The sequence below is a fragment of the Pteropus medius genome, unplaced genomic scaffold (genome assembly GCF_902729225.1).
Source record: "Pteropus medius unplaced genomic scaffold, Ma_sr-lr_union100, whole genome shotgun sequence".
In the NCBI taxonomy this organism is placed as follows: Eukaryota; Metazoa; Chordata; class Mammalia; order Chiroptera; family Pteropodidae; genus Pteropus; species Pteropus medius.
In genome coordinates, this window is record NW_024353909.1 from 948,492 (window position 1) to 964,839 (window position 16,348).

Below are 16,348 nucleotides of genomic sequence, written 5' to 3' on the forward strand. Positions count from 1 at the left end.
ATTCAACGTCATTTCATTATAACGGTGATGAGATGCCGTAGGAACTTAAGACCTGTTTATATCTATTAGCCTATGGAAAAATTGGTTTCATTATGTGTTGTTCTGCTTAAAGTCGCAAAACCTACAGATGACATTAAGTGGAGGCTTTCTGTATTCAAATCATACGAATAATGTTACAATAATTAAGCATTACTTTTTTCTCTGAACTTCCCAGGAACCAACATCAAAGGAAAAGTGCAGAGGGGTAGATTTTCTTATAGAAGAAATAAACAACTTTCAGTAGAGAAAAAATACTTTTTACCCTAAATTTTAAGGACCTTTTAGGGGGAACTGGTATAGTTTTTGACATCTCTATCCATCGTTGACAGCCGGGGCAGCTGGTGGGAGTGATGCTGAGGCAGTGGCTGCTGACTGGAAGAAGTGTGACTTGATTGCAAAGATTTTGGCCTCTTGTCCTCAACAGTCACTTTCACCAGAGAATTACTATAAGGACATCTGCCCCCAGGTAAATAATTTTGTTTCTTTTGACTGTTTAAGGGTTATCTGCTTACTTACAGAAGGACTTTTAGTGTTCCTCTAATATTGAGGAAAAGCAATATAATATTTAAGTGTCTTGTTCAGTGAGGGGCCTTCTTAATAAGCAAATAAAAACATGTGAAAGACACTAACCTAATTGTTAGGTTTTAAAACCCCTCATCATTTTTAGATGAGTATCCCAGCTTGCTCTTAGAGCTGGAGTATGAAACTAAAGTTTCATCTTGTTCCTTATCTTTTCTGTGTGTTTTTAATTAGTTTTAAAAAAAATAGGTATTAAACAAGGTAAATGAACATGACATACAATTTAAAAAGAATTACTTTTCTGTTTATTCTTTTGTTTCCTAGACCCTCAGTAGTCACTGTTATCAATTTCTTGTTTATTTTCCAGAGATATTCTATGTATTATATATGTATAATGATATGTGTATATATGTGTATATATAATCTAGTTTTTATCTAAATGATAACATGTTACACATACTGTCTTCTATTTTGCTTTTTATTTTGCTTTTTTCCACTTAACAATGTGTCTTGGAGATCATTTCACATAGAATCATCTCATGTAGTGTTGCTTCATTCTTTTTCATGGGTGTATAGTATTTCATCACATTAAAGTACCATAATTTATTTAATCGGCCTCCTATTAATGAATATTTGAGTTTTCATTATTTTGCTATTATAAGCCATGCTATAGTTAATATTCATAAATCTTGTACAGATGCCAGTATTACCATAGGAAAAATTCCTAGAATTGAAATTACTAGTTTAAAGGGTATGTACATTTGAATTCTTAATTGATATTATTTAAATGTCTATTTCCGCCCCCCCCCCACCTTTGCCTACACAGTGTGTCACAAAACTTTTCTATTTTAGCTAATCTGTTAGGTGAAAAATGTGGAAGGAGTTTTATTTATTCATTAGCACTTCCCATGCATTTAGATGTAAGACGTGCCTTTTGGAGTACAGTCTGAAGAAAGTCATTCAGTTGTTAATGCTGATCTTCAGGGTTCTCATGGGTAGAAATGTAGAGAGCAAAATATCACAACGCAAAGCTCTTATACTGACATATACTAAATATCAATCATCTTAACAGGAGAAAGTTAGCATTTGCAATGATGAGTAAATATTTTCTGAAACTAGTAGCTATAGTTTTGGTACTTGACAAAATGATAAAATCAAGTCATAGGTTTCGGGCTTATTGAGTCTCTCTTGGTAGTGTTAGAGGTCACATAGAGTTTTTAGACAGAAGATTCCCCTGTTTGCAAAAAGTACAAAAATCACTTTTAAGTCAGAAACAGAAATACACTTTATATCAGTTGCTTATAGACTAGGCTGAACCAACTTGTAGGCACTAGAGATCTACATTTATCTTTGAGAATAAAATGGACTGTTATCTGGGATAGTTCAAACATGACAATTTCTTCAGATCCTAAATATATTTATATGCCTTGATGCAGTAATTTCATTTGGTGGTGCTTTTTATAATAGCAGAATTTTGTGATAAACAATGCCTGGATATTAAGAAATAGTTTAATAAATTCTTACATACAGCTTGAATATATATTATATATTACAATATAATATCTTTGAGGAATTCATAACAATATGAGAAGCTTTTGGTAATACACAAAACTGAATATTAAGTGTGGTCACAGTTAAAATAACAGCAAAAATGTTTATAGTGATTTGGGAAGATTTAATTTTCTTCTTAAAACTTTAAAAAATTTTTTATTTTATTATTAGTTTCAAGTATACAATAAAAATATGGAACGCTTCATGAATTTGCATGTCATCCTTGCGCAGGGGTCATGCTAATCTCTGTATCATTCCAGTTTTAGTATGTGTGCTGCCCAAGTGAGCACTTAAAACTTTCTTTTCCAAATTTTCTACAATGAGCATGTATTTTATAAATTTGATAAAAGTACTTAATAAAAACATAGCCTCTTCTGTTCTCATACCCTTTGATACTGGGTTGTTACATTAAAATTTTCTTGTTGAATCAGTGTCATTGCTGTGAATTTATTTTTTGGCTTAAAGAAATTATTACTTTCTCTTGGTTAATGTAATGCTCCTTGCAAAGAGTCTGGTATTTACTTCATGTGTTTTTTCTTTCAGGTCCTAGATTTATTTCACTTTCAAGATGAACTGACAGCACGACAATTTCAGAGAGTTGCCACTACTACCTTTATAACTATGTCAAGAGAACGCCCACAATTGGCAGCCAAGTATTTGCTTCAGCCAGTGTTAGCTCCTCTTCATCGATGTTTAAATATAGCAGGTAAAGGAGGATGTCTGGTAGTTGGATGTCTTTCTAAAGGATCTTCTCTCTCAGTGTTTCAGATTTAAATAACTTAAGTCTGTGGTATTGCAGTGTCTTTAGTTTTACTTTTTTCCTCTCTAACTTTTTGTTTTGAAAAATCCACTTCACAGAAGTTCCAAGAAGACTGCATTCCACCACCCTGTACATTTCACCTAGACGATCAACTGTTAATATTTTGCCTGTGTTTGTTTATCTTTCTTTTATAACTTTCTCTATTTCATGGCTAGAATTTCTTTTATAGCTATTTTTTAAAAGTCCAGAATCCAGTCAAGAATCATGCATAACGTTTACTTGTTAAGTCTTTTTAGTGTTCTTTAATGTAGAATAGTTCCCCAGTCTTTTGCTTGTCTTTCACCATGACATTTTTGAGGAGCCTAAGTTATAGAATGTCCCTCAATTTACATTTGTTTAATTGTTTCCTCGTGATTAGATGCAGGTTAAACATTTGGCAGGAATATTGTATAGGATGATGGTTTTTTTCTCAGTTGCCACCAGAATAAGAGGCATAGGTATCAGTTTTCCCCATTATTAGCAATGTTATATTTGATCATTTGATTAAGGTGGGAGCACACAGATTTCTCCATTATAAAAATACCTTCTTTCTGTGTAATTAATAAGTAATCTGTGGAAGGATAGTCTGAGACTGTGTGAATACCGTTTCTCAAGTCTTCCATACTGTGGTTTAGTATCTGTTGATGAATCTTGCCAGTAAAATGCTGACTTTCTATTTTGTTTGTTATTTCCAATTTGTTAGTTGGTATCCTGTAAAGAAGAGCTTTTTTTCTCTCCCTGCCTCATCCCTTTTTGAAAAATAATTATTTAAGTTTCAGTATAGATTCATAGATTCTTTTTTTATTTAATGGGTTACCAAACATTCTTGTCATTCATTTTGATGTTCAGAATTTCCTAGATTTGGCCAGTAGATTTAGTTCTGTTTTAATCTTAAAAGACTGACATTTTCACCACTTCCTCAGTATATTTTCATGCTTTATTGAGTTTAATGCTAGGAAACAGAGTATTAGTATAGTATTCTTAGTGATTTAAAGATTCTTAGTGATTTCTAAGATTAAAAATGAAGGAAAAACTTGATGTGATGGTTAAACCAAATTTAAGTTGGGGTAGGCTCTGTGTAGAAGTCATTTGTAGTCTAAATTTTTCTTGGTGTGTGTGGTGGGGTGAGGTGGGCGGAAATGGAGAAAGACTAATTCTTTTGCATAGTAAACTTCACCTTGGTGAAGTGAAATTTGTAATTATTCAGATATGATAAACATGATATTTTAGTAAATAATTAAAATTTCTTTATATATTTGATAGGAATCTAGCCTAAAATCAGTATATTCTTTTCAAAGAAGGCTCAAAAAAATGAAGTATTATTTCTGTTGACCTAAATGTGGATAATTTTGGTTTTTTTTCTCTAGACATTCCAGAGAGTGACATGGTACCAGGGACCATTTTGGTAACAGAAAAAGAACTTAGTAGATGTATTGAAGATGTATATAAGGTTGGTAATTTTTGTTTTTAACTAATATTTATACTCAGTCTTTTAAAATATTTTTGCCTTTTTAATTGGTACTTCAAGAATTAGAATGTTTAATCTTAAATTCCAAACGATCAAACTCTTTTCACTTTTTGAAATTGGAAACTATAAACTGTTAGTGAAAAAACTGATACATTATGCTTCTGTCAATTTCATCATTTATCTGAATGTTTAACAGGTTGTATTCTCTAACTGGCACATGCCACTGAGGAATGCATGTCTTTTAAAGAAATTGACAGAGTCATTTACTATACTGTAGGCTTCCTAAAAGTGTATGTTAATATTGAATTTACCTTATAACTTTTGATAGTAATCACCATCATAAAGAGGTAAGTCTAATAAATTAATCCTGCAAACGACTGCCTAAATAAAATGAAAAAAAGAATACAAATTGTGTGTTCTCTATGATTACAATCTTATCATTATATATGAAATATATTTTTAGGCAAAAATGAAATCTATTGTGTTAGGGCCAGTTGGAATTGGGGTAAATATTCTTCTTTAAAGCTTATTTCAATAAATTTATAATAGTATTTTACTATTAAAAATATTTACTCTAGTAAACAGCTTTCAAAATGATATTCCATGGAAATAGGCACAACCACTTTGGAAAATAGCTTGGCAGTTCCTCACAAAGGTAGGCATGAAGGAGTTATATGACCCAGCAGTTTCACTCTTAGGTGTATATACCCAAGAGAAATGAAAACATCTTCACACAAAAACCTGTACATGAATATTTATAGCAGCATTATTCACAATAGCCAAAGTATGAGAATAACCTAAATGTCTATCAACAGGTGAATGAGTAAACGAATGTGATATAGCATGGACTACTTGTCAGTCATGAAAAGAAATGAAGTATAGATACATGCCACAACATGGATGAACATTTAAAAATTATAATTAAATTTTTTTTAAAGCCAGACACAAAAGACCACACATCGTATAATTTCATTTATATGAAATGTTCAGAATAGGCAAATTCATAGAGACAAAGTAGATGAGTGGTTGCTAGGGGCTGGGAATAGAGAATTGAGAGTAGCTGCTAGTGGATATGGGATTTTTTTTTGAGGTAAGGAAAATGCTCTGGAATTAGTGGAACCATATAATATGTGGTCTTTTGCTGAGTCCCCACCACTCAGCTTAAGAAATTAAACATTACCATCTACGGTCTTGCCACCCTGAATGTGCCCGATCTCGTCTGATCTTGGAAGCTAAGCAGGGTCAGGCCTGGTTAGTACTTGGATGGGAGACCACTGAGGAATACCATGTGCTGTAGGTGTAAAAAAAAAAAAAGAAAGAAAGAAAAAAGAAATTAAACATTACCAATTCAACTAAAGTCCTCTATCTGCTGTGCCTGATCACATTTCCCTTGCTTCCCACTGGAGGGAGCCACTGAACTTGTGTGTTTTATTCCTTAAGCTATTTGTAGGACTGTTGTGCATAATTTTAAATTGTTTTAAATGGTATTGTAATATATGTTACTTTAATTCATTTTTCACTACTAGATATTATTCTATTATATGGCTATATCACCATATATTTGTTTATTCTTCTATTGGTAGGTATTTGAGTTGTTTCCATGGAATTTTTGACAGTCTGTTAGGTGCAATGTAGTTTTAATTAGCAGTTAGTTCTTTCATTACTGGTGAGGTGCAGCGTCTTTTTCTGGTTTTGGTTCATTCTTATTTTACTTCTATAAATTATCTATTCATATAGTCTGCCCATTAGAAAAATTAAGTTATTTGCCTCTTAAAACATTTTTAGATTAAATTGTTTTTGTAAAACAGCTTGATTGAAGTATACTTTACAGACCATAGAATAATGTTTTAAGTGTACAATTCAATGATTTTTAGTAAATTTTCGGAGTTTACGGAGTTGTGAAACCATCACAATACAGTTTTAGAACATTTCAGTCACCCCAAAAAGATCCCTTGTGCCTGTTTACAGTTACTTCCTGTTCCCACCTCCAGCCCCAGGAAACCATGAATCTGCTCTGTACCTCTCTAGATTTGCCTTTTGTGGATATTTCATATGAGGGAATCATGCAGTATGTGCTCTTTTGTGGCTTCTCTCTCTTAGCATGTTAATGAGGTTCATCCAGGCTGTTGCATATATCAAAATTTTGTCCCATTTTATTACTAAGTAATAGTCTATTATATGACTGTTCCACATTTTGTGTATCTGTTCATCGGTTAATGGACATTTGGATGTAGAATGTCTTTTTTTTAAACCACTTTGTAAGAGATAATTCACATATTGTACAGTTCATTCATTTAAAGTGTGCAAATCAATGGCTTTTTAGTATAGTCACAGATTTGTGCTGCCGTCATCATAATCTATTTTAGGACATTTTATTATACAAAAAGAAACCTCACATCACTCCCAAGTCCTTCCACCACTATTCCCCCCAGCCCTAGGCAGCTACTAATCTACTTTCTGTTTCTATAGATTTGACTATTTGAGACATCGCATATAAATAGCATCACATAATATATTTTCTAAAGCGGCTGTACCATTTTATATTCCCACCAACTGTGTATTAGAGTGTATAGTCAATCTTAAGTCATGTTCCTTCAGATAAGAAGGCAGGTGCTTTTGTTTTGTTTTAAGCTTTATGTGTAACACTAATAAATTCATAGATATAAAATGCATGCATAGAAATTCAAAATTCATTCTCTAGGACACTGACTTTTTACTAAAGTGAGATGTTTACTACCCTTTTATTTAATGTTGCTATTAAAAAACAAAAAGTATACCCTTTACAGGTATACCAAAAAAAAAAAACAACTAACATACAAATATAGATTTAAATTACTCATAGATGGATGGAAGACCACCTAGGAAGGCCAGGTGCTGTAGGCATAAAAAATAAAAAATAAAGAATTGTAAGCAGACAAGGTCTTTGCAATCTGTGAGGTCAACCAAGGGTTGCCTTGCCTAAAAAATAAAAATAAAAATAAATAAATTGCTCATAGATAAAACATGACATGCGATTAGTGAATATAATGCTGTTTTTATTTTTTTAATGCCTCATTTAGAGACTTATGAAAAGAAAGTTCTTATGTCCTATTCTGCATATTGGTAGTCAAGGCTTTTTCAGATTATAGCAAGACAAGAAGTTTTGTAGAGCAGTGTAGAAAGCAAATGATCTGAATTAGAGAACAAGGCCCAGCTATCTTTAGTCACTTCTCATCTAAGGAATATCATGGTGAAAAACTCTTAAATGGTTGGGTGTGGAATGTCAGACTTAAAGTGCTGATAGTAGAACTAATTGTGACTAAACTTTCCTCATAGTATTCCTTGGAAGTCAATAAATTGTTTTGAGAGGAAAAAGAAAACAAAACAGCTTCTTTCTGGCAAGCGAATTAGCCTCTAAAGACAGAGAGATCCAGAAATAGTGAATCCTACCATTTCTCCTAGATTGCCCAAAAAAGTGGGGGAAACTACTTCTAGTTCAGTGAACTGTTTAGTGAATTTAAAATCTCCTGGAGAGGCAAGAAAAACATTAGTTTGCTGTAGACACTTGATTATGCACAAGGGTAAGCAGAAAGGGGTGTAGAGGGTAATTATTCTCTTTACGAGGTTTTGGCAGCTCAGCTGCAGTGGGAAAACAGAGGAAATGTGTGTGTTGGAGGAAAATTGTAAACATTTTATAAAATTTAGCAACACAGGTTGTGTTGTCTTTATTAACTTTCTTTTAATACTAAATTATAGAGTACAGCTCAACAGCAGGAAATAAGGAAAACATCTGGGGTGGTTCAATTGATTCAGCAACTCACTGGGTAACAAGAGGGTGTTTAATTTTAGAGAGGCATTTGGGAATGTTTCCAGCCCCTAGTTTTCTTTCCCTCTTCCTTTCTTCTTAACAGATTTCTTGAGATATGATCTACATACCGCACAATTCACATATTTAAAGTGTTCAATTCAATGTTTTTAGTGTGTTCAAGGGTTGTGCAACCATCCTCACAATCTAATTTTATAATATTTTCGTCCCTTCTAAAAGGAACCCATACCCATTAGCTGTCACTCGCCATTCTCCCCTCTTTTCCCCCAGCCCTAGGCAATGACTAATCTTTCTGTCTCTATAGATTTGCTTGTTCTTGATATTTCATATAAGTGGAACCATATAATATGTGGTCTTTTGCAATTGGCTTTTCACTTAACATGTTTTTAAGATTCATCCATATTGTAGCATGGAGCAATATTTCATTGTTTTTAATGCCAAATATTTTCTTATATGGATATACCAAATTTTGTTTGTCTAGTCATTAGCTGATGGACATTTGTATTGTTTCTACATTTTGACTATTATGAACAATGCTGCTATAGACACATTCATGTATAAGTTTTTGGGTGTACGTATATTTTCATTTTTCTTGGGTATGTACCTAGGAGTAGAATTGCTAGATTATTTGGGAACTCAATATTTTATCTTTTGAAGAACTACCATACTGTTTTCCAAAGTGCATGTACCATTATACACCCCCACCAGCAATCTATGAGAGTTCCAATTTGTCCATATTTTGGCCAACACTTGTTATTATTCTTTTTTAAAATTATAGCCCTCCTAGTAGGAATAAAGAAATAACTCACTGTGGTTTTGATTTATATTTCCCTAATGGCTATGATATCAAACAACCTTTAATGTACTTATTGACTGTTTGAAGGTCTCCTTTGAAGAAATGTCTATTAAGAGCCTTTGCCTATTTTTAAATTGGGTTGTCTTTTATTTTTTGGTGGATTGAGAGATGAGACTCACCCTCACCAACATCTGTTCAAAAAAATCATCCTCAATAATTTTCTCTCAGTCTCCACACTTTTGCTCCTTCTCTACTCTCTTTCTGAATGAGGAATTTTTATCGTCCTGTTTTCATCTTACTGGGTCTTACTGGAGTTTTGAGTCTACTGGAGTTATCTTGGTCCCTCACTTGGCACCAAGTAAACATTGTATCACCTGTATTATAATAGCTGCCCACCTTGCTGCCTTCTCAACCTCTAGCTGCAGAGCCCTAGTTCCTCAGAGCTGGTTTCACCTTTACTTTATACAGAATCCTGATTAGATTGGTTATCTGAATTAGAAGGAACAATTTAGAAGTTTGTTAGACTAAGGCACGCTGACAAGAGGATGCCTGCAGAGAGGAGCAAGAAAGAGACAGAAAAAGGACCCCAAAAGAGCATAATAATTTGAAAAGCACAGTATGTTGGGGCTGGTAGATTCAATATACATATTTTGTTTAAGGAGGCAGGGATTGCATATAATCCATTTTAGAAATATTTCCTTCTGAAACAGTGTAAGTATAAATACATTTGGGTATTTTAGGGAATAAACCGTTAGCTCTCTGAATGAAAATTTTATGGCAGGAGCAATGACTAGGGAAGGGCTTTCTATTCTTGCATCCTTCATACACAGCAGCAAGTACAGCAGTGTGGCTTTGGTGGGCCAAGTGGAAAGTTCTCAGCAATACAGGTGTATGTGTAGGTGCTGGTTGAATTGAATTTAAAACTTGGCATACTTACTTGTACTCCATCTACATAAATAACTCTCATAATTTCTGGGTGTGCACCTTACATCTGGTAAAATAAAGCCAAAAAACAGATATGCAGCTCAAATAATTTTTAGTCCAATTGCTTCCTATTCTGTCTTCTTCTGACTCTGAATCCCTAGAATGCTGAAATCCTTTTGTTCTTCCTGGTATGAGAGGGATAAATGTTTGTTCTTTGCCTACATAGGTGAAGAGAGGCCTAGATTGCAAAGAGGTTGGTTCTGCGTAGGGCAGGAGAAGATAATTCCAATTCTTTCTGTGTGGACATTTTCTCGCTCTTAAGAGAACTGGCCAGAATCTGATATTGGGGTGTGCTGGGATGTTTCCTTTCAGTATTTGTCACTATGCTTTCTGAGACTCCCTAAAGGCAGAAGAAATTTTAGGGTAAGAAAGGTTAGATTATACCTTATTAGTTTATTTTCTACATTCTCATTTCTGTTTTATTTCTCTGTTTCCAGATTCAGGGAATCTTAACTTTAATTCTCCAAGTCTTTTTGCCTTATCTAATCTTGATGGATTTCTAATTAAAGTTTCTTTCTTTGTCAGATTGACCAGTTGACGACATCTCTTTCTGAATTTATTATTTCTGTAGAGTAAATTAGAATATTGAACTTCAGAGCTTGAAGGAACTTTAGAAATAATTTAATATAACTTCTCTCTCGCTCTCTTTTTTTTTTAAATAAACTTTATTTTTCTAGAGCAGTTTTAGTTTCACAGAAAAAACTGAACGGAAAGTATACCCACTGCCTCCATACTTGCACAGCTCCCACCCCCACACACACACACACTGTCAACACCTTCCACCAGAGTGGTCCATTTGTTATAGTCAATGAACCTACGTTGACATGTCACTGTCACCCAAAGTCCATAGTTTACATTAAGGTTCACTCTTGATGTGGTACATTCATTTTATAGCAAAGGAAACAAAATTCAGAAGATTGTGAAGTGACTTGTCCCAATAAATGGCAGAGTTGGTCCAGGGACCAGTATTTCCTTTTCTCTGTCTGTCTCTCAAGAATCTTTCTGTGTTTAGAAAAGATAATATTTGCACATGGTACAAATTTAAGAAGTACAAAATGTTTTAATTTAGTCTCTCTCCCAGCTATGGCTCCTCCCTAAAGGTAATCATTCTTCCTGGTGTTTCCATCTCAAATTGAACTGTGACTTTGAATAACATGCAAAGGACTAAAAGAAGTATTCTTCAAAGCTGTGGGAGATGCAAGTGTTAGATTTCTGAATGCTGCAGTTCAGATTCTGTGGTATAGTATAGTGACAAGCACCTGGTCCCTTTAAGTCAAACAGACCTAGGTTGGAATCTGACTCCAGGGTTGACTCTCCAAGTGACTTTAGGTGACCTATTTAACACATGAGTTGTGGGATGAATAACTTTTAGTAGTTTCATTGCATACTTTAGCACATAATAGGTGCTCAGAAAAACCGTCAGTTCCCTTTTGGTTCAGGGAAACTCTTTTTTAAAAAGGTAATTTTATGTAATATGCTCTGAAAGCATGCACAGTACAAAACACTATATTAGGTAACTTGTCTTGTTCTTTTGCCTCTTGCAAGTCTTAATTAAATTCTGTAAGTGCATTAGAAGTTCTGGAACATTACTATCAAAAGGATCACTGTGATATTTTAGAAGGCAGCATTTGATTAGTTTAATCTTTAACAGAGGTAAAGCCAAGCCCCAGCCGATACTGAATTTCAGTGTTAGGATTCAGTCAGCTTCATTTTGAATAGATTTATCATGTTTGTATTTCCACATGTATACATCCCTGTAAAAGATAAGGCCACAAATTAAGAAGACAGTCCACTTACAGTAGCATCAATGAGAATAAAAATATTTAGGAATAAATTTAACATTTTCACAGGGCTGTATATTTTACAAAATATTTTGACATGAATTATATTAATAGTCTATGTCAAAAGCTTAATGCTTACATTATAAATGAGGAAACTGAGACCTAGAGAAGTTTAAATATCTTTCCCGTGTTCACCCACTTAATATGTGATTTTGGGCAATCAAATAGGAGCAAAAACAAAATTCACGCCCAAATTGCCTGACTCCTGACTTCTCGGTGCTCTTTACTCCACAATGGCCTCTAAGGGATATACTTAATAATGTAATGGAAATCTGTGGAGTGAGAAATGGAGCATAAAACACTGCTGTATGTTTCATTTTGTTTTGAAATGGAAACACATGTTTATTCATAATACTTTGACCATTTTGATGCTTCCGAATTTTTCCTGTCCTATTTAATTCAAATTTCTAGTCCTTCCAGAGAAATTCAGTCCTCCAGACACCGAAGATAGATGCTAAACAAGCCAATACAGTAAAAAACTCCATGGCTGAAGTTCTATTCTGTTCAGTTAATTTGCACAGACTGATTAGCTTCTAGCTATAGCTTTTAATGAAAATACAGAGGGCGTTGTAACTTCCCCAGAAAAAATAGAGCCTTTGAGAAAATAAATATCAGTCAATCTACTTTGTCCATTCATTCTTTGATTCAATAATCAATCACAGAAGAATTTACCAAGTACATACCAAATGCCAAACACTCTGCTAGGTTTACAAATACATAAATGATTAAGAGCCAGCCACTGTCTTCAGGGAGCTCCTAGTCAGGCAAACAGAGAGTTACGGTAATGTGTGATCTATAATTAAGAGTACCCAGAAACATGCTGCTGTTACTCATTAGAGCAGCAGTCCTCTAAGCTTAGATGAAGGGTTGTAAGGCTTAACCACAGACGCCTCTTCTCATGGCTGGCTCTGTGATGGAAAGCCAAGATGCATTCAGAAGGGAATGTAGAAATCCCCAGGAAGGAATGAGAAAATCCCCAGGCTGCCAGCAGGGTCATTTGTACCCATTTGTTTTCTGTTTAATCTGTTCTGGGCCGTTATGGTTTTTATAGATCCACACTGGCCTTTTCTTTGCCCTTCAGCCCTGTCCTACACATTTATACTGGAAGAGCCACAAGTAGATATGGAAGTTCAACTTTTCTTCAAAGCATCATTTCACTTATCTTCAGAGAGACCACACATAAGCACAGTCTAAGGAAATTTTACAATTTCTGGATATTAGAGTATAGAGACAGTGCAGTATGGCCCTCCTCTCAGTGGGACAGGAAGCAGCTTATCTATTGTGCCTTCACTGCTTCCTCAGTTGGTACTGTCACCATCTTGATGTGGAGAATACTGAAAGGAACTGGCCCAACAGTTTCTAACAGTTCGAGTTCATTGGAAGGACTTTTCTAAGGTATTTAGTCATTGTCAGTGCCAGCACCAAGCGATCAAAGTTCAACATTGGCTGAATCATTTGGCCTCCTGTTTCCTTGATGGGTCACTAAATCCCGATATAAGTCAATGATCTGGGAAGTTCACATTAAGGGAGAAGTGACCAGGTTCCATTTTGGGAGTGTAAGTAGAGGGTAATGTAGGATGTCAGGTACAGACCAAACTGTTAACCGGCATATGAATTCAGTGTGAGGCAAGAGATTGGAAGGAAAGGGCTGTCATTAAAAAGGGCTAGCTACAGTATGACCCTGGAGACCCAACAGAAGTCTTGGTAGAAGGAGGCTATTATAAGACTGTTTCTTAGCAGGAAATAGAAGAGGTGGTACAGAAGTTGCTGTCCATGGTGCCACTCAGGAACTCCAGCCTTACTTAACAGAGCGTGTGGGAACAGGGTTATCAATAGCCTGACAAGCTGGGATCTACTGATTCGGGGTTGGGGGGACAGCTGGGATGAAGTTGGTATGGGTTAGGGATGGAAGCAATGAAACTATCATTATAAACATGGGGAGGTAAGTATAGGGAGGCCATGGGGTACATGCTTTGTTCTTTTTTTAACTTTGGTAAAATATACCTGACATAAAATTTACCATTTTAGCTATTTTAATTCAGTAGCATTAAGTCCATTCATAATGTTACACAACCATCACCACTGTCTAGTTCAGAACTTTTTCATCACTCCAAATGGAAACCCTGTGCCCATTAAGCAGTGAGTTCCCCATTTCTCTCTCCCCCACTCCCTGACAACTGCTACTCTGCTTTCTGTCTCTATGGATTTCATGTCAGACAGATCCGGGTTCATCCTGGCCCTGCCATTTACTAACAGTGTACTTTTGCTCAATTAACTTTGCTTCTCTGAGCCTCAGTTTTCCACAGTTTTAGAATGGGAATTAAAGTCCTTAGCCTGCAGGACTCTTGTGTGGGTTGATCGTATGTTAAATGTTTAGCTGAATAACTTCACTCTTGAGTAGACATGCAATAAATGGTAGTTATTGTTTGTTTCATAAAGCAATAACAGTGGGGTTCCTTTAAATTGTATGTTACTGTGTTTAAACTGCTTATTTACCAAAAATTAAGGTAACACAACATAATCAACTCCTCTGATAGGTGCTGAAGTAGGGAATTTGATTTTTGCTTTACAGGCTAGTTGAAGAGGTGAGAGAGAACTATATTTTCAAAGATAGATTATAGGCTACAAGCTTTAAAATGCTATTGGAATTTAGAAGAGAAAAGTCATTAATGGTGGTTAGATGCTTAATGAATATTTGCATTAGAGAATGAATGAATGAATGAATGAATGAATGAATAACCAAACACATAGCACGCCTATGGAGGAGGTGGAACTTGAGCTTGACGGGTCAATTTAATAAATACCACTGCTTGTCTTTCATCTACATGAGGATGCAGAGCAATCCGTAAGGTGGATAAAACAAACTGGATTTTGATGATTGTTTTTAGACTTTGATGATTGTTTGGCTTGTCCAAAACTTTTGGAAAATAGATGTACTTCTATCAAGGAAGTTTTAATGGAAGTAGATTTAGGCTAACTACAAGGAAGAATTTACTGTTAATGTTGGAAGGGAGGTGACAATCATTGATGTGTCGAGCAGAGGCCATTTAAGTTCTTTGACTTACTATAGAGAAAACTCATTGATCAGATTGAGCCAAAAGAGACTTTATCTCTAAATCTTTCCGCTTAGAAAAAAAATTCTCATTTCTCTATTCCTATCTGTGAACTTAATGGATTATTAGTTGATGAATTGATAGGAGTTATTCTTAATATCTCTCCGCAAGCTCCTCCCCTCATCACTATCCCTTTAACCTGTTTTGTTTTTCTTCATCACACTTGTCATTATTTGATATTATATATCTATTGTTTATTTGCGGTCCCTCTGCTAAAATGTAAGCTTCTTTGAAGCAGATAATTTGTTCACTACTGTATGCCTGGCACACAGTTGGCATTCAATAAACATTTGCTAAAGCTTTATATAAAAATAACATGTATAAATAGCTGTACAGTTTTTCCTAAATATAAAATTAGTACTTGTTCCTTGCAAAAAACAAAAAACAAAAACAAAAAAACAACAAAAAACCCCAGAAAAGTATAAGAAGAGAATTTAAAAATTGGAGAAATTTATGAACAAAAATGTATACCCCTTAGAACTGTGCTTGATTGAGTTCATGTTAAAGTTTGAGGTGCTTTGGCCCAGTCAAGCCAGTAAATAATGGAGAGATTTAATTCTATCTTTTTTTTAACCAAAGATACTGGTAAGGAAGGATGACTCCAGAAGAATTACCTCTGAGAACACAGAATCCAGAGCCAAACAATAGGCCTTTACGTTATCTGGGGGAATCTCTTTTTTACCTCCTGTAATTGGTGATATATAATTAGGCCTGCATATTACTCTGAACACTGCCATACAATGCACTTCATTTAACTGGGCTTAGGTTGATTAGATCATGTACAAGAAGCTGGCTCCTTGGTTATGGAGCTTCGCAGAGTTGGGAGGCCTGAGGAGTGTGAAAAATTAGGGTTGATTTAAAGGGACAAGGTTCTTTGGAAAAGCACAGAGATTTTCCCAGCTTGTGACCTTTGGTTTCCCACAAACAGCACTGGTTACTACCTCAATACGTTCGGTAAATAAGAGCCTCTTAAACTTCCCTTTTCTTATCTTTTAAAATAGGGCTGCTAATACTGACTTTGTGAGACTGTTATAATTTTAATGAGCTAACTCTTTAAAGAATCTAACAGAGTATGTAGAAGATAAAGATCCTAGCGTAGTTCCTGGAACACATACTAAGAGTGTAATCATTGTCAGTTCATCTTCTTTCTCTTTTTGTCACACTATTGGGCTTTAATTATTATAACAGAATTACATTTTGATATCCTATTAAGTTTGACTGGAGTTTTGAATAACATTTTGCACTTCTTAAGATACTTTAAGTTATTCACCTTGAATTATTGTTATTATAACTGTTTTACTTGTTTTATTCTTCCTACTAGATCACAAGCAATCTGAGAGCTAACTTATTCATGTTTATATATTCACTACAGCACCTAGGACAGTACTTTGATCCCAGTGGGTATTCAAAAAAAGTTTTTTGAATCCTTTTTA

General features: G+C 34.7%; 1 protein-coding gene, 1 non-coding gene and 1 pseudogene across 2 annotated transcripts in view; 2 read left to right on the top strand and 1 right to left on the bottom strand.

Annotated features, from left to right (window-relative positions):
- The window catches only part of TANGO6 (transport and golgi organization 6 homolog), a 128,613-nt gene that overhangs the window by 13,938 nt on the left and 98,327 nt on the right, over window positions 1-16,348 (top strand). Inside the window, exons 5-7 of the mRNA XM_039851783.1 lie at window positions 369-505; window positions 2,653-2,815; window positions 4,276-4,358. Coding sequence (XP_039707717.1) covers window positions 369-505; window positions 2,653-2,815; window positions 4,276-4,358 — 383 coding nt within the window. The remainder of the gene's footprint in view (window positions 1-368; window positions 506-2,652; window positions 2,816-4,275; window positions 4,359-16,348) is intronic.
- LOC120593981 (U6 spliceosomal RNA) lies at window positions 2,296-2,399 on the bottom strand. The gene has a single exon (XR_005650477.1). It is a non-coding gene; the product is annotated as a U6 spliceosomal RNA (small nuclear RNA).
- LOC120594012 (uncharacterized) lies at window positions 5,558-5,676 on the top strand (annotated as a pseudogene).